Source organism: Mustelus asterias, chromosome 20, assembly GCF_964213995.1.
Source record: "Mustelus asterias chromosome 20, sMusAst1.hap1.1, whole genome shotgun sequence".
In the NCBI taxonomy this organism is placed as follows: domain Eukaryota; kingdom Metazoa; phylum Chordata; class Chondrichthyes; order Carcharhiniformes; family Triakidae; genus Mustelus; species Mustelus asterias.
This window is the reverse complement of record NC_135820.1, coordinates 22063333-22090416: the sequence shown is the minus strand read 5'-3', so window position 1 is coordinate 22090416 and position 27084 is coordinate 22063333. Positions and strand designations below refer to the sequence as shown.

Here is a 27084-nt window from a genome sequence, read left to right as displayed (position 1 = left end):
GGGGAGGGGAGGAAGCAGTCAGTGCAGGGATCCCCTGTGGTTGTTCCCCTCCAAAATAAGTATACCGTTTTGGATACTGTGGGGGGGGGGGGGATGACCTTCCAGGGGTAAGCCACGGTGGCCAGGTCTCTGGCACGGAGTCGGGCTCTGTGGCTCAGAAGGGAAAGGAGGAGAATAGGAGAACAATAGTAGTGGGGGACTCAATAGTTAGAGGCACAGACAGGCGGTTCTGTGGGCGCGAACGAGACTCGAGGATGGTAGTCTGCCTCCCTGGTGCCAGGGTCCTGGATGTCTCTGAGCGGGTAGAAAGCATCCTACAAAGGGAGGGTAATCAGACAGACGTCATTGTCCACATTGGTACAAATGATGTAGGCAGAAAGAGCAGGGAGGTCCTGCAAGAGCAATTTAGGGAGTTAGGCAGAAGGCTAAAAAGCAGGACCTCTAGGGTAGCGATCTCTGGATTACTCCCTGTGCCACGTGCTAGTGAGGCTAAGAACAGGGAGATTGTGCAACTGAACACGTGGCTAAAAAACTGGTGCAGGAGGGAGGGTTTCAGATTCGTGGATCACTGGGAAGCCTTCCAGGGAGGATGGGACCTGTACAAGAAGGACGGGTTACACCTGAACTAGAGGGGCACCAATATCCTGGCTGGGAGGTTTGCTAGTGTGGTTCGGGTGGGTTTAAACTAATGTGGCAGGGGGGTGGGGATCAGAACAATAGGTCAGCAAGCGTAGAGACTGGGGACGAGCATGGGCCAAGACAAGGCTACCTAAGAGGAAGAGCAATCTGAACTCAGTGGGCCTGGAGGTCTGGAGTGCATCTGCTTCAATGCAAGGAGCGTAACGGGCAAGACAGATGAACTTAGAGCCTTAATGCATGCGCGGAACTTGGATGTGGTTGCAATGACAGAGACTTGGTTAAAAGGACAGGACTGGCAGCTGAATATTCCGGGGTATAAGTGTTTTAGGCGAGACAGAGGAGGGGCTAGAAGAGGTGGGGGAGTAGCAATGCTGGTTAGGGAGCATATTACAGCGGTACAGAGGGTGGACAATTTGGAAGAATCATGTAACGAGACACTGTGGGTAGAGCTCAGAAACAGGAAGGGCGCAGTCACTGTGCTAGGGGTATACTACAGGCCTCCCAACAGCCCACGGGAAGTTGAGGAACGGATATGTAAGGAGATTCTGGACAGGTGTAGAAAAAATAGGGTTGTTGTAGTGGGAGACTTTAATTTCCCTCATATAGACTGGAAATCCCTTAGGGCTGGAGGTCCGGACGGGGAGGAGTTTGTAAAATGTGTCCAGGAAGGTTCTTTGGAACAATATGTTGATGGTCCAACTAGAGAGGGGGCTATACTGGACCTAGTGCTGGGGAATGAGCCCGGTCAGGTCATCAAAGATTCAGTGGGGGAACATGTGGCGAACAGTGACCACAATTCTGTAAACTTTCGGATAGTCATGGAAAAGGATGAGTGTTGTCCTATGGGTAAGGTGCTGAATTGGGGGAAGGCTAACTACAGCCGGATTAGGCAGGATTTGGTGGCTGTTGATTGGGAGAGGCTGTTCGAGAGTAAATCCACATCTGGCATGTGGGAGTCTTTTAAGGAACAGTTGATAGGAGTGCAGGACAGGCATTTGCCTGTAAAAAGGAAGGACAGGAAAGGTAGGATTCGAGAGCCGTGGATAACCAGGGAAATTGTGGGTCTAATCAAAAAGAAAAAAGAGGCATACATAAGGTCCAGGCAGCTAAAAACAGATGAAGCACTGGAGGAATACAGAGAAAGTAGAAAAGAACTGAAACAGGGAGTTAGAAGGGCAAAAAGGGGTCACGAAATGTCCTTGGCAGACAGGATTAAGGCATTTTATACATACGTTAGGAACAAGAGGGCTGTCAGAGAAAGAGTCGGAGCTCTCAAGAACAAAGGAGGGGAATTTTGCTTAGAACCCGAGGAAGTAGGTGAGATCCTAAACGAATACTTTGTATCAGTATTCACAAAGGAGAGGGACACATTGATTGGCAGTGTCTTAGAGGGATAGAAATCATAGAATCATAAAAACCCTACAGTGCAGAAAGAGGCCATTCGGCCCATCGAGTCTGCACCGACCACGAATCCACCCAGGCCCTATCCCCATATCCCTACATATTTACCCGCTAATCCCTCTAACCTACGCATCCCGGGACACTAAGGGGCAATTTAACCTGGCCAATTAACCTAACCCGCACATCTTTGGACTGTGGGAGGAAACCCGAGCACCCGGAGGAAACCCACGCAGACACGAGGAGAATGTGCAAACTCCACACAGACAGTGACCCAAGCCGGGAATTGAACCCGGGACCCTGGAGCTGTGAAGCAGCAGTGCTAACCACTGTGCTACCGTGCCGCCCCTGTGTGTAGACCCGTTCGAACAAATCGCAATTACAAGGGAGGAAGTGTTCGGTGTTTTAGGAAGCATTGAGGTAGACAAATCCCCAGGGCCAGATGGCATCTGTCCTAGATTACTGAGAGAGACAAGAGATGACATTGCTGGGCCTCTAACTGAAATCTTTGTTTCTTCATTGGACACAGGTGAGGTCCCAGAGGATTGGAGGATAGCAAATGTGGTCCTGTTATTTAAGAAGGGTAGCAAGGATAACCCGGGTAATTATAGGCCAGTGAGCTTGATGTCTCTGGAAGGGAAATTTTTGGAGAAGATTCTTAGAGATAAGATCTATACACATTTAGAACTGAATAGTCTCATTAGCAATACACAACATGGTTTTGTACGAGGGAGGTCATGCCTCACAAATTTGGTTGAGTTTTTTGAGGAGGTGACAAAAATGATTGATGAGGGCAGGGCCGTGGATGTCGTCTATATGGATTTTAGTAAAGCATTTGACAAGGCCCCTCATGGCAGGCTGGTGCAAAAGGTTAAATCTCACGGGATCAAAGGTGAACTAGCTAGATGGGTACAGAACTGGCTTGGCCATAGAAGACAGAGGGTAGCAGTGGAGGGGTCTTCTTCTGATTGGAGGTCTGTGATTAGAGGTGTTCTCCACATCTCCACATTAGAGGTGTTCCGCAGGGCTCTGTACTGGGACCTCTGCTGTTTGAGATATATATAAATGATTTGGAAGAAGATGTAGCTGGTCTGATTAGTAAGTTTGCGGACGACACAAAGATTGCTGGAGTTGCAGATAGTGATGAACATTGTCAGAGAATACAGCAGGATATAGATAGGCTGGAAAATTGGGCGGAGAAATGGCAGATGGAATTTAATCCAGATAAATGCGAAGTGATGCATTTTGGTAGATCTAATGCGGGGGGGAGCTATACAATAAATGGCAGAACCATCGGAGTATAGACACACAGAGAGATCTGGGTGTGCAAGATCCTTATAGGTGGTAGCACAGGTGGAAAAGGTGGTGAAGAAGGCATATGGCATGCTTGCCTTTATTGGACGGGGCATAGAGTTTAAAAGTTGGCATATGATGTTGCAGTTATATAGAACGTTGGTTAGGCCACATCTGGAATACTGCATCCAGTTCTGGTCGCCACACCACCAGAAGGACGTTGAGGCTTTGGAGAGAGTGCAGAAAAGGTTTACCAGGATGTTGCCTGGTATGGAGGGTATTAGCTACGAGGTGAGATTGAGTAAACTAGGGTTGTTCTCCCTGGAAAGACAGAGGTTGAGGGGCGACCTAATAGAAGTTTATAAAATTATGAAGGGCATAGATAGGGTGAACAGTTGGAAGCTTTTTCCCAGGTCAGAAATGACAAACACAAGGGGTCACAAGTTCAAGGTAAGGGCGGCAAGGTTCAATACGGATATGCGGGGGACGTAATTTACACAGAGCGTGGTGGGGGCCTGGAATGCACTACCAACCAAGGTGGTTGAGGCAGTAACGCTAGGATCACTTAAGACTTATCTAGATAGCCACATGAACAGACTGGGAATAGAGGGATACAAGCGGATAGCCTAGTTAGGAACACATGATCGGTGCAGGCTTGGAGGGCCGAAGGGATTGTTCCTGTGCTGTATTGTTCTTTGTTCTGTGGAACTGCTAAATGGCTCCTGTGAGGGAGCTCCTTTTTTATGTAATCCGCAATCTTATTTGATGAGTAACAAAGGCTGTGCAGATGCTTGGTAGAAAACCTCAGAGTCACTTTATCCATTTTACTTGAAGGCCAGGAACCAGACATGATTCCTCAATCCAGATCCTTCGATAGCATCTTTCAAATGCACAAACGCCCCAACCTAGAAAGACAAGAGCAGCAGACACCTGGGAACACCACCACCTGCAAGTTCTCCTCCAAGTCACTCACCTTCTTGACTTGGAAATATATCGGCTGTTCCTTCACTGTCGGTAGGTCAAAATCCTGGAAGTCCCTCCCTAACACCACCATGGGTGTACCTACACCTCAGGAACTTCAATGGTTTAAGAAGGCAGCTCACTACCATCTAAAGGGCAATTAGGGATGGACAATAAATGCTGCCTTAGCCAGCAATGTCCAAATCTCATAAACAGAAAAAAGGCTGTTTACTGTTCATGCTCCACATTTGGGAGGCTCAATCCCTTATTTCCATTTTGGAAACTGAATATGCTTGAGGCATTTTCATGTCATTATATAGTGTTGTATTCAACTCCGTCCCTTCCATAATCTCAAGAACTGCATAACTAATCATTACATTTAACAGCTTACAGGTTTGCATATTTAAAATTGGGGAAATGTGAAGGTCTAAGAACACTGCGACCGATAACATTTCCTTAGCATTTCTCGACAATTAGTTCATCCCTGTTCCTATATTACACATCACAAGCTTGATGTAATAGCTTCTGACACTCCTGTGTAGTACTAAGAGAGTGCTGAATTGTTGGAAAGTTCCACCTTCTGGATCATCTGGGTGTTGAAAAAGTATGTTTTATTTTGAAGATTTTCAAGACTTGTGTTCTGGCCCACCTCCCCGACTTAGGGGGAGATGGTGGCACAGTGATAATGTCATTGAACAAGTATTCCAGAGGGCCAGGTTAATGCTCTGGGTCATGGATTCAATTCCCACCATGGCAGCTGGTGGAATTTCAATTCCATCAATAAACATGAAATATAAAGCGAGCCTCAGTAATGGTGATGATTGTTGTAAAAACCACTTTTGACGTTCATTCCATCCTTCAGAGAAGGAAATCTGCTATCCTTACCTGGCCTGGCCTACACGTGATTTCAGAGCCACAGTAATGTATTTGACTCTTAAACGGCCGAGCAAACCAAGGATGGGCAACACAGTCATTGCTGCGTGCAAACTGGCCACTCCATCTGTCTACAACTCCAGAAGAATGATTCATCAGCTAGGAAGTATTTTAGAATAATCTGAGGACTTGGGAGACTTGATATAAATGCAAAGTCTTCCATCACTCACCTTCCTTCCATGTCTACAACATGCACTGTATCCTCCAGCAAACGGCACTTCAGCTCGTAATCTTCCTGGCTGCTAGCTATCAGTGAAGGGGAAGCATTCACCTCCAAAAGCCACCTGAAGAATCAGAACGACATTAAAGCTGTTTGTCAGATTGGCTATAGGGAGGAGATACATGTAACACAAGGGACATTGGCAGAGCAGAGCAGGGAAAGGAGTCAGAGCTATCCAATAGAACATAGAACATAGAACAGTACAGCACAATACAGGCCCTTCAGCCCTCAATGTTGTGCCGAGCTTTGACCAAAACCAAGATCAAGCTATCCCACTCCCTATCATTCTGGTGTGCTCCATGTGCCTATCCGATAACCGCTTGAAAGTTCCTAAAGTGTCCGACTCCACTATCACAGCAGGCAGTCCATTCCACACCCCAACCACTCTCTGAGTAAAGAACCTACCTCAGACATCCCTCCTATATCTCCCACCATGAACCTTATAGTTATGCCCCCTAGTAACAGCTACATTCACCCGAGGAAATAGTCTCTGAACGTCCACTCTATCTATCCCTCTCATCATCTTATAAACCTCTATTAAATCGCCTCTCATCCTCCTCCGCTCTAAAGAGAAAAGCCCTAGCTCCCTCAACCTTTCTTCATAAGACCTACCCTCCAAACCAGGCAGCATCCCGGTAAATCTCCTCTGCACTCTCTCCAATGCATCCACATCCTTCTTATAGTGAGGTGACCAGAACTGCACACAATATTCCAAATGTGGTCTCACCAAGGTCCTGTACAGTTGCAGCATAACCCCACGGCTCTTAAACTCAAACCCCATGTTAATAAACGCTAACACACTATAGGCCTTCTTCACAGCTCTATCTACTTGAGTGGCAACCTTCAGAGATCTGTGGATATGAACCCCAAGATCTCTCTGTTCCTCCACGTTCCTCAGAACCCTGCCGTTGATCCTGTAATCCGCATCCAAATTTGTCCTACCAAAATGAATCACCTCGCACTTATCAGTGTTAAACTCCATCTGCCATTTTTCGGCCCAGCTCTGCATCCTATCAATGTCTCTTTGCAGCCTACAACAGCCCTCCACCTCATCCACTACTCCACCAATCTTGGTGTCTCAGCAAATTTACTGACCCATCCTTTAGCCCCTTCCTCCAAGTCATTGATAAAAATCACAAATAGCAGAGGACCCAGCACTGATCCCTGTGGTACACCGCTGGTAACTGGTCTCCAGTCTGAAAATTTTCCATCCACCACCCTCTGCCTTCTATGAGATAGCCAGTTACTTATCCAATCGGCCAAATTTCCCTCTATCCCACACCACCTTACTTTCTTCATGAGCCGACCATGGGGAACCTTATCAAACGCAAAGGGCAGGGTGTGAAGCACAAAGTCCATGATACTCAGCTGGTGACTGTCCAATGCCATAGGACACTGACCACCGGACAGAACAATCAGACTCTTATAGACAGTCAATTCAGACCAATGCTCCTTCACTGTATAGTCATTCTCACCCTTACTAACAAACATATAGGGCTGGGTTTTGGTGATGAGGGGGGGGGGGGGTGGGGGGGGTGAGATATTGCACAAGGAAGGATTAGGCCCCCAAGGGAGGGGTATGGGGGTGGAGACAGTTTTTGATGGGTGGTTGGTGGGGGGGCCGGGGGGGGTGGTGAGGCACAAAGCTGGGGCAGCATCTCTGGGGAGGGGGTGCCGATGCATACAGGCAACCTCCCCAAAGAGGCACCCTCCACTTTTCCCTACTTTTCACCAGAGTTGGATTTTCGTCCACATTTGACCGCCAATCATGACATGGCAGCAGAGACACAATTAAGCTCTTAATTCAGCAAGTAAGGGCCTCAATAGGTGGAAAAGTGGGCAGGTCCACGAGTGACAGAACATAATCGTAATAAAACTTAATAATACTAAAGAAACTTAACATAAATTTCAACATTCAGCTTATCATTCACCAGTATACTAATCATTCCAATGGGGTTTGGTCTATAACATAAATATTACTTAATTGTAAATGCATGGTGATAAGTTAGAAGTTAAGAGTTGTTTCTTTTCATGTTTAAAAGATTGTTCAATGTTTCATATTGCTAGAATTATACTTAAACTGTGTTGTGAATAACTTGTTTTGACAAAAGATCCCTAATTTGTCAGTGGAATTACTCTTGAGATGAAGCATCCTTTCCTCACACTAATGCCAAAATAGGAGAATTGTTGGGGTCTAGCCTGGCTTCATAATCTAACTTGGGGTTTCTGATCTGGCACCTTAACACTGGGGACTTGAGGGTGGAGGGGGGATCTCGCTGTTGGGAGTAGACTAGGGGTAGGGAGGAGGGTTAGAGGTGTCCGGTCCATGAAGAAAGGGTGCCTCCAGTCTGAAGAAGCTTTCAATGGAGGACCCCCGCCCTTGCCTCCTTGCATTTTCCTTGCATCTCACTAGTTTCCATCTTTTGTATCATCAACAAATTTGGAAATATTACATTTAGTCCCGACTTCCGAATTATTGATATAGATTGTGAATAGCTTGGGCCTCGCACTAATCATCACTAATCACCACTCACCGCCCGGACAAATCCTTTCTAAAAACATTCCCCTTCATTCTAGACATTATATATCGTCTCTCCCCAGCACAAACTCCCTCTTAAATCCCCTCAAAGTCGAGTAAACACCCGCTGACTGCCCCTCTCCCCCGGCCGGCGCCCACCTCTCCCTCACCGCCCTCCGCTCCGCCGCAAACTGCCTATAGCAAAAGCATCGTAGCTGTGAGGGACAGCTCGGTGGATAGGATATTGGTATGTAGATAGGCTGGAAAATTGGGCGGGGATCCTGGATTCAGGATTCAATCCTGGACCGGGGAGCGGCGCGGGCTTGGAGGGCCGAAGGGCCTGTTCCTGTGCTGTATTGTTCTTTGTTCTTTGTATTTACTGTTGAGAAAAGCATGGATGTTAGGGAACCTGGGGACATAAATAGTGATGTCTTGAGGAGTGTACATACTACAGAGAAGGAGGTGCTGGAAGTCTTAAAGCGCATCAAGGTAGATAAATCCCCGGGACCTGATGACGTGTATCCCAGGACATTGTGGGAGGCGAGGGAGAAAATTGCAGGTCCCCGAGCAGAGATATTTGAATCATTGATAGTCACAGGTGAGGTGCCTGAAGATTGGAGGGTGGCAAATGTTGTGCCTTTATTTAAAAAGGGCTGCAGGGAAAAGCCTGGAAACTACAGGCTGGTGAGCCTCACATCTGTAATGGGTAAGTTGTTGGAAGGTATTTTGAGAGACAAAATCTACAGGCATTTAGAGACGCAAGGACTGATTAGGGACAGTCAGCACGGCTTTGTGAGTGGAAAATCACGTCTCATAAATTTGATTGAGTTTTTTGAAAGGATAACCAAGAAGGTAGATGAGGGCAGTGCAGTTGATGTTGTCTACATGTACTTTAGCAAGGCCTTTGACAAGGTACTGCATGGTAGGTTGTTGCATAAGGTTAAATCTCACAGGATCCAGAGTGAGGTAGCTAAATGGATACAAAACTGGCTTCATGACAGAATAAGAAGTCTCACAACACCAGGTTAAAGTCCAACAGGTTTATTTGGTAGCATAAACCACTAGCTTTCAGGGCGCTGCTCCTTCATCAGGTGAGTGGGAGTTCTATTCACATTCAGGGCATATAAAGACACAAACTCAATTTACAAAATAATGGTTGGAATGCGAGTCTTTACAAGTAATTAAGTCTTAATTGGAATGCTCACCTGATGAAGGAGCAGCGCCCTGAAAGCTAGTGGCTTGCGCTACCAAATAAACCTGTTGGACTTTAACCTGGTGTTGTGAGACTTCTTACTGTGCTTACCCCAGTCCAACGCTGGCGTCTCCACTTCATGACAGAAGATAGAGGGTGGTTGGAGAGGGTTGTTTTTCAATCTGGAAACCTGTGACCAGCGATGTGTCTCAGGGATCGGTGCTGGGTCCACTGTTATTTGTCATTTATATTAATGATTTGGATGAGAATATAGGAGGCATGGTTAGTATGTTTGAAGGTGACACCAAGCTTGATGGCATAGTGGACAGTGAAGAAGGTTATCTCTGATTGCAACGAGATTTTGATCAATTGGGCCAGTGGGCTGATGAATGGCAGATGGAGTTTAATTTAGATAAACGCGAGGTGATGCATTTTGGTAGATTGAACCAGGGCAGGACTTACTCAGTTAATGGTAGGGCGTTGGGGAGAGTTACAGAACAAAGAGATCTAGGGTACAGGTTCAGAGCTGTTTGAAAGTGGAGTCATAGGTGGACAGAGTGGTGAAAAAGGCATTCTGCATGCATTGGTCAGAACATTGAATACAGGAGTTGGACGTCTTGTTGAAGTTGTACAAGACATTGGTAAGGCCACACTTGGAATACTGTGTACAGTTCTGGTCACCCTATTATAGAAAGGATATTATTAAACTCTAAAGAGTGCAGAAGAGATTTACTAGGATGATACCGGGACTTGATGGTTTGAGTTTTTAGGAGAGGCTTGATAGACTGGGACTTTTTTCTCTGGAGGGTTGAAGGCTGAGGGGTGATCTTATAGAGGTCTATAAAATAATGAGGGGCAAGATCAGCTAGAAAGTCAATATCTTTTCCCAAAGGTCGGGGAGTCTAAAACTAGAGGGCATAGGTTTAAGGTGAGAGATACGAAAGTGTCCAGAGGGACAATTTTTTCACACAGTGGGTGGTGAGTGTCTGGAACAAGCTGCCAGAAGTAGTAGTAGAGGCGGGTATAATTTTGTCTTTTAAAAAGCGTTTAGCCAGTTACATGAGTAAGATGGGTATAGAGGGATATGGGCCAAATGCGGGGCAATTGGGACTAGCTTAGGGGTTTAAAAAAAAAGGGCAGCATGACTCTATGACTTGCGATATCCCACTAATTACAGGCTGTCACCCTGAGAATGATCCGTTTATTCCTACTCTCTGTTTTCTAGTTTGTAAATCATGACTTCTCTATTATAAATCCACATTATAATATTCTTTTCTAAATGTCCAGTTATCAGATCCTCTGACGGCAAACTAACAGGTGTGTAGTTCTCTATTTTCATCTCGCTCTCCATTAAACAATGGAGTTACATTTGTTACTTTCCAGTCTGCAGGAACCTTTCCAGAATCCATAGAATTTGGAAAGATAATCACCAATGCACCCTCTATCACTATAGCTGCCTAGGGATGGGCAATGAATGGTCATCTAGCCAGAGACGCCCACATCCCTTGAACAAATAAAAAAAAGTTCAAAACTCTGGGATGTAACTCATCTGTCCTGAGGATTTATCGACCTTCAATCCAATTAATTTTTTGAGTGCTACATCTATTAATACTAACTTTTTTCAGTTCCTCATTTTCACAAGCCCCTTAGTTCCCTCATATTTCTGGAAGATTTTCTATTTTTCCTCCATGAAGACAGGCACAAAGTAACTGTTTAGTTTCTCCACTATGGTGACAGTGGTTAGCACTGCTGCCTCACAGTGCCAAGGACCCAGGTTCGATTCCCGGCTTGGGTCACTGTCTGTGCGGAGTTTGCACATTCTCCACGTGTCTGCATGAACTTCCTCTGGGTGCTCTGGTTTCCTCCCACAGTCCAAAGACATGCTGGTTAGGTGCATTGGCCATGCTAAATTCTCCCTCAGTGTACCTGAACAAGTGCCGGAGTGTGGTGACCAGGGGATTTTCACAGTAACTTCATTGCAGTGTTGATGTAAGCCTACTTGTGACTAATAAGTAAACTTTACTTTATTTCCCTATTCTCAATTACAAATTCTCCTGTCTGTGCCTGTAATGAACCCACCTTTGTCCTTGTTAATCTTTTCCTTTTCAAATACCTAACGAAGCTTTATGTTTCTTGCTCACTTATAATTCTTATTCTTTTTTCCCGTTATCAGTTTTTTGTCCTCCTTTGCTGCATTCTGAATTGCTCTCAACCCACGGACTTGCTACTTTCACTGGCACTTTATAAGCCACTTTCGTTCATCATGTACGAATTCTAATTTCTTTTTATAGCTGTGGTAGATTCAACTTTCCTGTTTGATTTTTGTGTTTAAAAGCAGAGACGTTGGGCAGACTTTTGCCATTCCGCCAGAGAGTTCAGCTCTCAGTGCACTGGATTGTCAACCTTAACTTTGAACTGAGAAACTTGTGACCCAGCTGAGCCACAATGGGCACTCAATTTACTACTCGTATTTCTTCATTTCTTTTCACGGGATGAGATTTATTGCCCTTGAACTGAGTTGCTTTCTGGGTCATTTCATAGGGCAGTTAAGAATCAACCATTGAGTCTCGTGTCACATGTAGGACAAACCTGGTAAGGAACTAGGTGAGTCCAAAGATGAGCGAGCGAGGTGGATTGGCCAAACTAAATTGTCCCTTAGTGTCAGGGGGACTAACTAGGGTAAATGCATGAGATTATGTGGATAGAGCCTGGGTGGGATTGTGGTCGGTGCAGACTCAATAGGCCAAATGGCCTCCTTCTGCACTGTAGGATTCTATGATCTATGAACATTAGCAAGCCAAATGCTTTATTTTTAAAAACAATCAATGATAGTTTTGAACAGAACATAGAAAAACTACAGCACAAACAGGCCCTTCGGACCACAAGTTGTGCCGAACACATCCCTACCTTCTAGACCTACCTATAACCCTCCATCCTATTAAGTCCCATGTACTCATCCAGGAGTCTCTTAAAAGACCCTATTGAGTTCGCCTCCAACACCACTGACGGCAGCCGATTCCACTTGCCCACCACCCTCTGTGTGAAAAACTTACCCCTAACATCTCCCCTGTACCTAACCCCCAGCACCTTAAACCTGTGTCCTCTCGTAGCAGACATTTCCACCCTGGGAAAAAGACTCTGAGAGTCCACCCGATCTATGCCTCTCAACATCTTATACACCTCTATTAGGTCTCCCCTCATCCTTCGTCTCTCCAAGGGGAAAAGACTGAGCTCCCTCAGCCTATCCTCATAAGGCATGCCACTCAATCCAGGCAACATCCTTGTAAATCTCCTCTGCACCCTTTCAATCTTTTCCACATCCTTCCTATAGTGAGGCGACCAGAACTGAGCACAGTACTCCAAGTGGGGTCTGACGAGGGTCTTATATAGCTGCATCATTATCCCCGGACTCCTAAACTCAATCCCTCGATTGATAAAGGCCAGCACATCATACGCCTTCTTAACCACCTCCTCCACCTGCGGGGCCGATTTCAGAGTCCTATGGACTCGGACCCCAAGGTCCTTCTGATCCTCTACAGTACTAAGAGTCTTTCCCTTTATATTGTACTCCTTCATCCCATTTGACCTACCAAAATGGACCACGACGCATTTATCTGGGTTGAAGTCCATCTGCCACTTCTCCGCCCAGTCTTGCATTCTATCTATGTCCCTCTGTAACTTCTGACATCCCTCCGGACTATCCACAACCCCACCAACCTTCGTGTCGTCGGCAAACTTACCAACCCATCCCTCCGCTTCCTCATCCAGGTCATTTATGAAAATGGCAAACAGCAAGGGTCCCAGAACAGATCCCTGGGGCACACCACTGGTGACCAACCTCCATTTAGAAAAAGACCCATCTATACCCACTCTCTGCCTCCTTTGGGCAAGCCAGTTCTGGATCCACAGGGCAGCAGCCCCTTGGATCCCATGCCCTCTCACTTTTTCCAGAAGCCTTGCATGGGGGACCTTATCGAACGCCTTGCTAAAATCCATATAAACCACATCTACCGCCTTCCCTTCGTCAATGTGTTTAGTCACATTTTCGAAGAACTCCACCAGGCTCTTAAAGCACGATCTGCCCTTGACAAAGCCATGCTGAGTATTCTTGAGCATACTAAACCTCTCTAAATGCTCATATATCCTGTCCCTCAGGATCTTCTCCATCAGTTTACCAACCACTGAGGTTAAACTCACCAGTCGGTAATTACCCGGGCTATCCCTATTCCCCTTCTTGAAAATAGGAACCACATCCGCAATCCTCCAATCCTCCGGCACCTCTCCCGTCTCCAACGACGACGCAAAGATCATCGCCAGAGGCTCTGCAATCTCTTCCCTCGCCTCCCACAGTAACCTGGGGTACATCCCATCCGGACCCGGCGACTTATCTATCTTGATGCCATTCAAAGATTCCAGCACAACCTCTTTCTTAAAGTCCACATACTCAATCCTTTCAGTCCACCGCACGCCTGCAGTACATCCACCCAGCTCTTTCTCCTCTGTGAAAACCGAGGCAAAATACTCATTAAGCACCTCTGCCATTTCTATTGGTTCCGTACAGACTTTCCCGCCTTCACCTTTTATAGGCTATTCCTTCACGTCTCATCCTTTTACTCTTCACATATTTATAGAACGCCTTAGGGTTCTCCTTAATCCTACCTGCCAGGGCCTTCTCGTGACCCCTTCTGGCTCTCCTAATTTCCTTCTTTAGTCCCTTCCTACAAGCCGTATACTCTTCTAAATCCCTATCTTCGCCAAGCTCTCTGAGCCTTTTGTACGCTTTCCTTTTCTTCTCGACTAGGTCCCGCACAGCTTTCGTGCACCACGGTTCCTTTAACCGACCAACACCTCCCTGTCTGCTCGCAACGTTGTCTTGTAGAACTCTAGACAGACATTCCTTGAAAAACTGCCACCTCTCTTCAGTACATTTCCCCGAGAATACCTCCTTCCAATTTACTCCTCTAATTTGCTGTCTAATGTCTTCATATTTCCCCTTACTCCAAATAAACACTTTCCTAGCTTGCCTGATCCTCTCTTTTTCCAATGCAAACCTAAAGGAGATAGAGTTATGATCGCTATCCCCAAGATGCTCTCCCACTGAGAGATCTGTCACCTGTCCAGGTTCATTGGTCCGTATCAGATCAAGTACAGCCTCTCCTCTTGTAGGCTTGTCCACATGCTGTGTCAGGAAACCTTCCTGAACACACCTAACGAACTCTTCCCCATCCAATCCCCTTACCCTAGGGATATTCCAGTCTATGTTTGGGAAATTAAAGTCTCCCATCACAACAACTCTGCTATTACTGCATCTCTCCAGGATCTGTTTCCCTATCTGCTCCTCCACCTCCCTGTTACTATTGGGCGGCCGATAGAAAACTCCCAGCAAAGTGACCGGCCCCTTCCCACTCTGAACTTCCACCCACAGAGACTCGGTGGACAGTCCCTCCACAGCATACACCTTCTCTACAGCTGTGACACTATCCCTGATCAGCAGTGCCACTCCACCCCCTCTCTTGCCTCCCTCCCTGTCCTTCCTGAAACATCTGAATCCCGGCACCTGGAGTATCCAGTCCTGTCCCTGAGACATCCAAGTCTCCGTAATGGCCACCACATCATACTTCCAGGCATCGATCCACGCTCTGAGCTCATCCCCTTTATTCACTATACTCCTGGCATTAAAGTAAACACATCTCAATCCTTTGGTCTGAGCTCTCCCCTTCTCTATTCCCTGTCCATCCGCCCTCTTGCACTGCCTATAACCCTTCTCTGTTTGCGAGCTACCTTCCTCACTCTCAGTCACCTCATTTTGATCCCCTCCCCCCGACCTATCTAGTTTAAACTAGTTTAGATGGCAACAATTACTCATGGTTAACTTTGTATTCCAAATTTGGATTTAAATTCCACCAGCTGTCTTTGAATTAGGGCATTAGTCTGGGCTTCAGGATTGAAAGTCAGTGGATCACCACGACATCACCAACTCCTCAATAACAAGTCATACAAAACCACACAATATTTATACACGCACAGATACAGGGAAACAGATGGAAACAACACCAACAGTTACACACATATACGACTAATAACACAGTCACACCAGATTAGATTCACACAGCAGCACACACTCAGTGTCCTCACGGTTTCAGGCTCTTGTCGATCAGAATGTCGTATCCATACAATTCAAAGCAGTGCTTGTCATTAATGATCACTGTTTGGACGCTCTGCAAACTTTTGATGAAGATATTGTCCATGTCTTTAAAGAGCATTTCCACGGCCTCAGTGCCATGTTTTGCGGTCAGGTACTGTCGCAGATGTTGCATCAACCACTTGCAGCCCTACAAGAGAGTGCAGTGTTGTATAGAGTATCACAGTATATTACAGTTTCATGTATGTATCACAGTGAGATACGGTATATAACACAGCCTCAATGTGTCTCAGTATATCAGTGTCACACAGTGTTACACACATTCTTCACTGATCAACATCAGTGTGCCCCCCTCCCATCATCATGCCCCCCCACATTAGTATGCCCCCACATCAGTGCCCCTTCCCATCACTGTGCCCCCCAGTGTGCCCCCCCAGTGTGCCTCCCACATCAGTGTGCACCCCCACATCAGTGCACCCGTCCCATCAGTGTCCCCCCACATCAGTGTCCCCCCCATCAGTGTGCCCCCCACATCAGTGAGCTACTCCCCAGATCAGTGTGCACCCCCACATCAGTGCCCCCTCCCATCAGTGTGCCCCCCACATCAGCGTGCCCCCCACATCAGTGCCCCCCCGTCCCATCAGTGCCCCCATCGGTGTGCCAGCCCCCCCATCAGTGTGCCCCCCATCAGTGTGAACCCCCCACATCAGTGTGTCCCCCCTCATCAGTGTGCCCCCCATCAATGTCCCCTCCACATCAATGTGTCCCACATCAGTGTCCCCTCCACATCAGTGTGCTCCACATCAGTGGGCTCCCACATCACTGTGCCCCCTCACATTGGTGAGCTCCCGCCCCCATCAGTGTGCCCCCATCAGTGTGTTCCCCACAGTGTGCCCGCGCCACATCAGTGTGTCCCCCTGACATCAGTTTCCCCCCCCCCATCAGTGCCCTCCCCTCAGGTTTTCCCCCCTCTATGTAACCCCACATTAGTGTGCTCCCATTAATGCCCTCCTTCCCTGTCCTAGGACCAGATTTCCCATTTCATTGATTAACGTTTTTTACCTTTTCTGGATCGTAGTCAGGCGCGGTTTTCTGCACTGCCACATTTGTTAGATGTATAACTGCATAAGGAACTTGTTATGGAAGAAAATGGGGCCATAGTATAAACAGCAATGCCTTCATGAACATCAACCGCTTCAGTTAACTGCAGAAATACTTGTACTCAATCTGTCAAATTCATTCCCGGTTCGAGTGGTGGAGACAAAAGTTTAGAGATATTTAGTTTCGACAATGTAGAAATATTCGGGTCTCTCTACAAGGCCTGAGTTACCTTCCTTGTCCAAAATTGTTTTGTGATCTCACATAAAATGGTGGCCCATAATTACCAGTGGAGGAGCCCTGTGGCAGGTTTGAGTGGGTCAGCGCTATAGTACCCAGAAGCTAGAAGTGGTTTCAGTTCTCCCAATTTTTCTCTGGGTAACTATTGTTTTAACCTCAACAGCAAATGCTGGAAAATCTCAGCAGGTCTGACAGTATCTGTGCAGAGAGAATAAAACCAATGTTTCGAGGCTGGGTAACTCTCCATTGGTTCTGTTCTCTCTCCACAGGTGCTGTCAGACCTGCTGAGATTTTCCAGCATTTTCTGTTTTTGTTTCAGATTCCAGCTTCTGCAGTATTTTGCCTTTTCTTTAACCCAGTTGGAACCACCTGAAATTTGCAATTTATATCACATTTTCGGATTGTTCCCAGCACAGGGCAATATCCTAGAAGAAGCTTGAAATTCCTAGGCAATTGCCAGACTATCCTTAGCTGGAAACTGAAATGCCTGAGAGAAGGAGAAACAGGCACCAAGATTGGAGATTAAATCATCATTTTTATCACATACTAATGAGATTCTAAAAGAGGGAATCATTTTGTTAAGATTGTGTTAGGGCAGCGGAGACCTGATATTTGTGATTCCTGTGCCAAGTCGGAATCTCAGGACACATAGAACATAGAAACCATACAGTGCAGGAGGCCATTCGGCCCATCGAGTCTGCACCGACCACAATCCCACCCAGGCCCTACCCCCACATATTTACCCGCTAATCCCTCTAACTACACATTTCAGGGACAATTTTTTTTTTAACCTGGCCAATCAACCTAACCCGCACATCTTTGGACTGTGCAGAACGGTGCTGCAAGAGTGAAGTCCAGGATTCCTGAACCTGAGCTGCAGCTGGAGTCAATGCAGACTATCATGGAGGACTGAACATTCCAGGAGTAGGAGACACTTATGCAGAAGGGTCAACAGGACTGGGACAATGTTCCCATGGGAAGCTCCATTAGAGTCACAAATTTAGAGTCACATTAGACTCACAAATTTGATTGAGTTTTTTGAAGGGGTAACCAAGAAGGTAGATGAGGGCAGTGCAGTTGATGTTGTCTACATGGACTTTAGCAAGGCCTTTGACAAGGTACCGTATGGTAGGTTGTTGTATAAGATTAAATCTCAAGGGATCCAGGGTGAGGTATCTAAATGGATACCATATTGGCTTCTTGTCAGAATGTGGTAAGAAGTCTCACAACACCAGGTTAAAGTCCAACAGGTTTATTTGGTAGCAAATACCATAAGCTTTCGGAGCACTGCTCCTTCGTCAGACAGAGTGGAAATGTGCTCTCAAACAGTCAAACAGACAATATCAAGCTGCAGAATACTGATTAGAATGCGAATCCTACAGCCAGCCAGGTCTCCACATCATCAGGTGAGATGCATCACAGCATCTCCACATCATGATTACCATCGACACCGCAAACTGCCGGCTCCAAGTGGAGAGGATCTCCAAGAAGATCGCGCATATCGACACAGAACGGCATCTCCACTTCTTGACAGAAGCCAGAGGGTGGTTGTAGAGGGTTTTTTTTCAAACTGGAGGCCTGTAACCAGCGGTGTGCCTCAGGGATCAGTGCTGGGTCCACTGTTATTTGTCATTTATATTAATGATTTGGATGAGAATATAGGAGGCATGGTTAGTAAGTTTGCAGATGACACTAAGATTGGTGGCATAGTGGACAGTGAAGAAAGTTATCTCCAATTGCAACGGGATCTTGATCAATTGGGTCAGTGGGCTGATGAATGGCAGATGGAGTTTAATTTAGACAAATGCGAGGTGATGCATTTTGGTAGATTGAACCAGGGCAGGACTTACTCAGTTAATGCTAGGGCGTTGGGGAGAGTTATAGAACAAAGAGATCTAGGGGTTCATAGCTCCTTGAAAGTCGAGTCACAGGTGGACAGAGTGGAGAAGGCATTCGGCATGCTTGGTTTCATCAGTCAGAACATTGAATGTCTTGTTGGAGTTGTACAAGACATTGGTAAGGCCGCACTTGGAATATTGTGTGCAATTCTGGTCACCCTATTATAGAAAGGATATTATTAAACTAGAAAGAGTGCAGAAAAGATTTACTAGGATGATACCGGGACTTGATGGATTGAGTTATAAGGAGAGGCTGGATAGACTGGGACATTTTTCTCTGGAGCATAGGAGGCTGAGGGGTGATCTTACAGAGGTCTATAAAATAATGAGGGGCACAGATCAGCTAGATAGTCAATATCTTTTCCCAAAGGTAGGGGAGTCTAAGATGAGAGGGCATAGGTTTAAGGTGAGAGGGGCGAGATACAAAAGTGTCAAGAGGGGCAATTTTTTCACACAGAGGGTGGTGAGTGTCTGGAACAAGCTGCCAGAGGTAGTAGTAGAGGCAGGTACAATTTTGTCTTTTAAAAAGCATTTAGACAGTTACATAGATACGATGGGTATAGAGGGATATGGGCCAAATGCGGGCAATTGGGATTAGTTTAGGGGTTTTAAAAAAAAGGGCGGCATGGACAAGTTGGGCCGAAGGGCCTGTTTCCATGCTGTAAACCTCTATGACTCTATGGATGAGGAAGGTTGAAGGTAAATTGAGCACCAGAATATTGAAGTAAAACAGAGGAATAAGGTGAATAAATGCCACACAGTGCTATGAACTAGGTTCAATTCTGGCCTTGAGTCACTGTCTGCGTGGAGTTTGCACATTCTCACTGTGTCTGCGTGGCTTTAATCCAGATGCTCCGGTTTCCTCCCACAGTCCAAAGATGTGCAGGTTAGGTGGTTTGGTTGTGCTAATTTTGTCCTTTCGTATCCCAAAATGATTATGTTAGATAGATTAGCCGTGGTAAATGTGTGGATTTGTTTTGGAGATTCGGTGCCGTCTCCTTGAAGTAAATGGCCTCCTGCACCTTAGGGATGCTATGGTCCGATAATTACAATGAGCAACAGAGGTTACTGTGGGTTACAGTTAGTCACACAGAGGTTACTGTGGGTTACAGTGATTTACACACGGGTCACCGTGGGTTACAGTGAGTTACACAGAGGTTACTGTGTTACAGTGAGTTATGATGTGGAGGTTTATTTGGCAGCACTAGCTTTCGGAGTCTCAGGCTTGCCTGCAATCCCACGACTTGCCTGGCTTAGTCTCAGGCTTGCCTGCAGTCCTACGACTTGCCTGGGCTTGCAAAATCTCACTAACTGTCCTGGCTGGAGACAATACACATCTCTTTAACCTGTGCTTAACCCTCTCTCCACTCACATTGTCTGTACCTTTAAGACTTGATTACCTGTAAAGACTCGCATTCCACCATTATCTTGTAAACTGAGTTTGTGTCTGTATATGACCTGTTTGAGAACACGAGTCCTCACTCACCTGATGAAGGAGCCTGAGACTCCGAAAGCTAGTGCTGAAAAATAAACCTGTTGGACTTTAACTTGGTGTTGTGAGACTTCTTACTGTGTTTACCCCAGTCCAACGCTGGCATCTCCACATCATAATTCACTGTAACACAGTAACCTCTGTGTAACTCACTGTAACCCACGGTGACCCGTGTGTAAATCACTGTAACCCACAGTAACCTCTGTTGCTCATTGTAATTATCGGACCATAGCATCCCTAAGGTGCAGGAGGCCATTTACTTCAAGGAGACGGCACCGAATCTCCGAAACAAATCCACACATTTACCACGGCTAATCTATCTAACATAATCATTTTGGATTTTAACTTGATGTTGTGAGACTTCTTACTATGCTTTCAGTGAGTTACACAGAGGTTACTGTATTACATTGGGTTAACACAAAAAGAAGTTTAACAACACCAGGTTAAAGTCCAACAGGTTTATTTGGTAGCAAATGCCACTAGCTTTCGGACGCTGCCCCTTCATCGGGTGGAGTGGAAATCTGCTCTCAAACAGGGCATACAGAGACACAAACTCAATTTACAGAATAATGGTTGGAATGCAGTCTTTACAGATAATCAAGTCTTAAAGGTACAAACAATGTGAGTGGAGAGAGTATTAAGCACAGGTTAAAGAGATGTGTATTATCTCCAGACAGGACGGCCAATGAGATTCTGCAAGTCCAGGTAAGCTGTGGGGGTTACAGATAGTGTGACATGAACCCAAGATCCCGGTTGAGGCCGTCCTCATATGTGCGGAACTTGGCTATCAGTTTCTGCTCAGCGACTCTGCGGTCGTGTATCGTGAAGGCCGCCTTGGAGAACGCTTATGTGAAGATCAGAGGCCGAATGCCCGTGACCGCTGAAGTGCTCCCCAACAGGAAGAGAACAGTCTTGCCTGGTGATTGTCGAGCGGTGTTCATTCATCCGTTGTCATAGTGTCTGCATTTCTCCAATGCATGGTACATTGCATGGTACATTGGGGAAACCATGCAGATGCTACGGTTGCATTCTTGGACACACGCATCTCCATTAAGGACGGTCACCTCAGCACCTCACTGTACCGCAAGCCCACGGATAACCTCACGATGCTCCACTTCTCCAGCTTCCACCCTAAACACCTTAAAGAAGCCATCCCCTACGGACAAGCCCTCCGTATACACAGGATCTGCTCAGATGAGGAGGATCGCAACAGACACCTCCAGACGCTGAAAGATGCCCTCATAAGAACAGGATATGGCGCTAGACTCATTGATCAACAGTTCCAACACGCCACAGCGAAAAACCGCACCGACCTCCTCAGAAGACAAACACGGGACACAGTGGACAGAGTACCCTTCGTTGTCCAGTACTTCCCCGGAGCGGAGAAGCTACGGCATCTCCTCCGGAGCCTTCAACATGTCATTGATGAAGACGAACATCTCGCCAAGGCCATCCCCACACCCCCACTTCTTGCCTTCAAACAACCGCACAACCTCAAACAGACCATTGTCCGCAGCAAACTACCCAGCCTTCAGGAGAACAGTGACCAAGACACCACACAACCCTGCCACAGCAACCTCTGCAAGACGTGCCGGATCATCAACACAGATGCCATCATCTCACGTGAGAACACCATCCACCAGGTACACGGTACATACTCTTGCAACTCGGCCAACGTTGTCTACCTGATACGCTGCAAGAAAGGATGTCCCGAGGCATGGTACATTGGGGAAACTATGCAGACGCTGCGACAACGGATGAATGAACACCGCTCGACAATCACCAGGCAAGACTGTTCTCTTCCTGTTGGGGAGCACTTCAGCGGTCACGGGCATTCGGCCTCTGATATTCGGGTAAGCGTTCTCCAAGGCGGCTTTCGCGACACACGACAGCGCAGAGTCGCTGAGCAGAAACTGATAGCCAAGTTCCGCACACACAAGGACGGCCTCAACCGGGATATTGGGTTCATGTCACACTATTTGTAACTCCCACAGTTGCGTGGACCTGCAGAGTTTCACTGGCTGTCTTGTCTGGAGACAATACACATCTTTTTAGCCTGTCTTGATGCTCTCTCCACTCCCATTGTTTTGTTTCTTAAAGATTGGATTAGTTGTAAGTATTCGCATTCCAACCATTATTCATGTAAATTGAGTCTGTGTCTTTATAAGTTCTGTTTGTGAACAGAATTCCCACTCACCTGAAGAAGGGGCTTAGAGCCTCGAAAGCTTGTGTGGCTTTTGCTACCAAATAAACCTGTTGGACTTTAACCTGGTGTTGTTAAACTTCTTACAGTGTTTACCCCAGTCCAACGCCGGCATCTCCACATCATGACTACCATCGACACCGCAAACTGCCGGCTCCAAGTGGAGAGGATCGCCAAGAAGATCGCGCATATCGACACAGACATCAAGTTTCTACAAAGATGCAAGAAAGCAGACAAGATACCGATAGGACTACAGATCACGAACCCACTCAGGTCAACCTATAACACAGACTACGCTGAGAGACTTTGCCGTCGCACCTCTCTCACCCTCCTCCACCACCTCATACACCAACTCTACAGCAAACGCCGCAGCCTGGAAACCAAGATGGAATCCATATTCTCAACTTGCGCTCAGGACGCAGACCAGCTGCGAAACTCTGCCAAGCAGACGAGACAAAGGAACTACACCATCTACATGCACACCAAGAACAGGAAACTTGAGAAACTCGGCATCACCACCAGCAGCAACCAAGCCTCCCCCGGTACCACAGTAGAAAACAGTACCACTGCAGGGAAGTCCATTGTCAACTTGTCCGACTACACACTTCAACCAGATGAAATCGAAGTTCTCAGCCGAGGGCTTAATTTTTGCCCCACCACCAAAATAGACCCCATCAGTCTCGCAGCAGACACAGAGGAATTCATCAGGCGAATGAGGCTGAGGGAGTTCTTCCACAAACCCCAAGAGGCCAACAACGAACACAATGAGACAGCCAATGAACCGGAACAGCCGACAGAGAGATCCGCAGTGCATCCGAAGAGGAAAGAGTCGAATTGGACTCCTCCGGAAGGCCGCTGCCCTCGACTTGACATGTATGCCCAAGCCGTCAGGAGGTGCGTCAACACCAAATTCATCAGCCGCACTCACAAGACAGCCCCGAACATCACCCAAGCACAACGTAACGCCATCCACGCTCTCAAGACCAACCGCAACATTGTCATCAAACCAGCAGACAAAGGAGGGGCCATCGTCATACTGAACAGAACGGATTACTGCAAAGAAGTGTACCGACAACTCAACAACGAGGAACACTACAGACAGTTACCTGCAGATCCGACCAAAGAACACACCCGTCAACTCAACACTCTGATCAAGACCTTTGATCCGGACCTTCAGAACACCCTCCGTGCTCTCATCCCACGTACTCCCCGCGTTGGAGATCTCTACTGCCTCCCGAAGATACACAAGGCAAACACACCCGGCCGTCCCATCGTATCGGGCAATGGGACCCTGTGCGAGAACCTCTCCGGCTATGTCGAGGGCATCCTGAAACCCATTGTACAAAGAACCCCCAGCTTTTGTCGCGACACGACGGACTTCCTACAGAAACTCGGCACACATGGAGCAGTTGAACCAGGAGCGCTCCTCGTCACAATGGATGTCTCAGCACTCTACACCAGCATCCCCCATGACGATGGCATTGCTGCAACGGCCTCAGTGCTCAGCGCCAACAACTGCCAGTTTCCAGAAGCAATTTTACATCTCATCCGCTTCATCCTGGACCACAATATCTTCACCTTCAACAACCAGTTCTTCATCCAGACACACGGAACAGCCATGGGGACCAAATTTGCACCTCAATATGCCAACATCTTCATGCACAGGTTCGAACAAGACTTCTTCACCGCACGGGACCTTCAACCGATGCTATACACTAGATACATCGATGACATTTTCTTCCTTTGGACGCATGGTGAACAATCACTGAAACAACTCTATGATGACATCAACAAGTTCCATCCCACCATCAGGCTCACCATAGACTACTCTCCGGAATCGGTTGCATTCTTGGACACACGCATCTCCATTAAGGACGGTCACCTCAGCACCTCACTGTACCGCAAGCCCACGGATAACCTCACGATGCTCCACTTCTCCAGCTTCCACCCTAAACACGTTAAAGAAGCCATCCCCTACGGACAAGCCCTCCGTATACACAGGATCTGCTCAGATGAGGAGGATCGCAACAGACACCTCCAGACGCTGAAAGATGCCCTCATAAGAACAGGATATGGCGCTAGACTCATTGATCAACAGTTCCAACACGCCACAGCGAAAAACCGCACCGACCTCCTCAGAAGACAAACACGGGACACAGTGGACAGAGTACCCTTCGTTGTCCAGTACTTCCCCGGAGCGGAGAAGCTACGGCATCTCCTCCGGAGCCTTCAACATGTCATTGATGAAGACGAACATCTCGCCAAGGCCATCCCCACACCCCCACTTCTTGCCTTCAAACAACCGCACAACCTCAAACAGACCATTGTCCGCAGCAAACTACCCAGCCTTCAGGAGAACAGTGACCAAGACACCACACAACCCTGCCACAGCAACCTCTGCAAGACGTGCCGGATCATCAACACAGATGCCATCATCTCACGTGAGAACACCATCCACCAGGTACACGGTACATACTCTTGCAACTCGGCCAACGTTGTCTACCTGATACGCTGCAAGAAAGGATGTCCCGAGGCATGGTACATTGGGGAAACTATGCAGACGCTGCGACAACGGATGAATGAACACCGCTCGACAATCACCAGGCAAGACTGTTCTCTTCCTGTTGGGGAGCACTTCAGCGGTCACGGGCATTCAGCCTCTGATATTCGGGTAAGCGTTCTCCAAGGCGGCCTTCGCGACACACGACAGCGCAGAGTCGCTGAGCAGAAACTGATAGCCAAGTTCCGCACACACAAGGACGGCCTCAACCGGGATATTGGGTTCATGTCACACTATTTGTAACTCCCACAGTTGCGTGGACCTGCAGAGTTTCACTGGCTGTCTTGTCTGGAGACAATACACATCTTTTTAGCCTGTCTTGATGCTCTCTCCACTCCCATTGTTTTGTTTCTTAAAGACTGGATTAGTTGTAAGTATTCGCATTCCAACCATTATTCATGTAAATTGAGTCTGTGTCTTTATAAGTTCTGTTTGTGAACAGAATTCCCACTCACCTGAAGAAGGGGCTTAGAGCCTCGAAAGCTTGTGTGGCTTTTGCTACCAAATAAACCTGTTGGACTTTAACCTGGTGTTGTTAAACTTCTTACTGTGAGGGACACAGAGGTTACTGTGTTTTAGTGAGTTAGTAAGAAGTTTAACAACACCAGGTTAAAGTCCAACAGGTTTATTTGGTAGCAAAAGCCACACAAGCTTTCGTGAGTTTTTTTAGTGAGTTACACAGGAGTTACTGTCTTACAGTGAGTTATACAGAGGTTACTGTGGGTTACACAGAGATCTTGTGTGTTACAGTGAGTTACAGAGGAGTTACTGTCGGTTACAGTGAGTTAGACAGATGTTACCGTGGGTTACAGTGAATTTCACAGGGGTTACAGTGAGTTTCACAGGGTTACTTTGGTTTACAGTGAGTGACACAGGGGTTACAGTGAGTTACAGAGAGGTTACTGTGTTACAGTGAGTTACACAGAAGTTACAGTGAGTTGCACAGAGTTAACTGCGGTTTACCGTAGTAAACACAGAGGTTACTGCGGGTTACAGTGAGGTACACATAGGTTACTGTGAGTTACAGTGAGTTACATAGAGGTTGCATTGGTTTATACGGAGTTACACAGTATTGTGGGTTATAATGAGGTACGCAGAGGTTACTGTGGGTTATAGTGAGTTACACAGGTTACTGCGGGTTACAGTGATGTAAATATAGGTTACAGTGAGTTACAGTGAGTTACACAGAAGTTAGTGTTACTGTGAGTTACACAGGGGTTATTGTGGATTACAGTGAGTCACACATGTGCTGCTGTGGGTTACAGTGAGTTACACAGAGGTTACTGTGTTAGTGAGTTACACAGAGGTTACTGTGGGTTACAGTGAGTTACACAGAGGTTACTGTGTTAGTGAGTTACACAGAGGTTACTGTGGGTTACAGTGAGTTACACAGAGGTTACTGTGTTAGTGAGTTACACAGAGTTAACTGTGGGTTACAGTGAGTTACACAGGTTACTGTGTTAGTGAGTTACACAGAGGTTACTGTGGGTTACAGTGAGTTACACAGGTTACTATGTTAGTGAGTTACACAGAGGTTACTGTGGGTTACAGTGAGTTACACAGGTTACTGTGTTAGTGAGTTACACAGAGGTTACTGTGGGTTACAGTGAGTTACACAGGTTACTGTGTTAGTGAGTTACACAGAGGTTACTGTGGGTTACAGTGAGTTACACAGGTTACTGTGTTAGTGAGTTACACAGAGGTTACTGTGGGTTACAGTGAGTTACACAGGTTACTGTGTTAGTGAGTTACACAGAGGTTACTGTGGGTTACAGTGAGTTACACAGGTTACTATGGGTTACAGTGCGTTACAGAGAGGTTACTGTGGGTCACAGTGAGTTACAGAGAGGTTACTGTGGGTTACAGTGAGTTACATAGACGTTACAGTGGTTTATACGGAGTTACACAGTACTGTGAGTTATAATGAGGTACGCAGAGGTTACTGTAGGTTATAGTGAGTTACACAGGTTACTGTGGGTTACAGTGAGTTGCACAGAGATTACTGTGGGTTACAGTGAGTTACACAGAGGTTGCTGTGTTACAGTGAGTTACAGAGACTACTGCGTGTTACAGTGAGTTACACAGAGACTACTGTGTGTTACAGTGAGTTACACAGAGGTTACTGTGGGTTAAGTGAGTTACACAGGCGTTACAGTGAGTTACACAGAGGTTGCTGTGTTACAGTGAGTTACAGAGACTACTGTGTGTTACAGTGAGTTACACAGAGGTTACTGTGGGTTAAGTGAGTTACACAGGCGTTACAGTGAGTTACACAGAGGTTGCTGTGTTACAGTGAGT

General features: G+C 46.8%; 1 protein-coding gene across 2 annotated transcripts in view; it reads right to left on the bottom strand.

The window, feature by feature from the left end:
• Window positions 1-27084, bottom strand: part of ttll9 (tubulin tyrosine ligase-like family, member 9) — a 120816-nt gene that overhangs the window by 11753 nt on the left and 81979 nt on the right. For both annotated transcript variants that reach the window (XM_078236335.1, XM_078236336.1), the window contains 3 exons: window positions 16358-16416; window positions 15289-15485; window positions 5394-5507 (listed from right to left, as the gene is read on the bottom strand). In XM_078236335.1, coding sequence (XP_078092461.1) covers window positions 5394-5507; window positions 15289-15485; window positions 16358-16416 — 370 coding nt within the window. The remainder of the gene's footprint in view (window positions 1-5393; window positions 5508-15288; window positions 15486-16357; window positions 16417-27084) is intronic.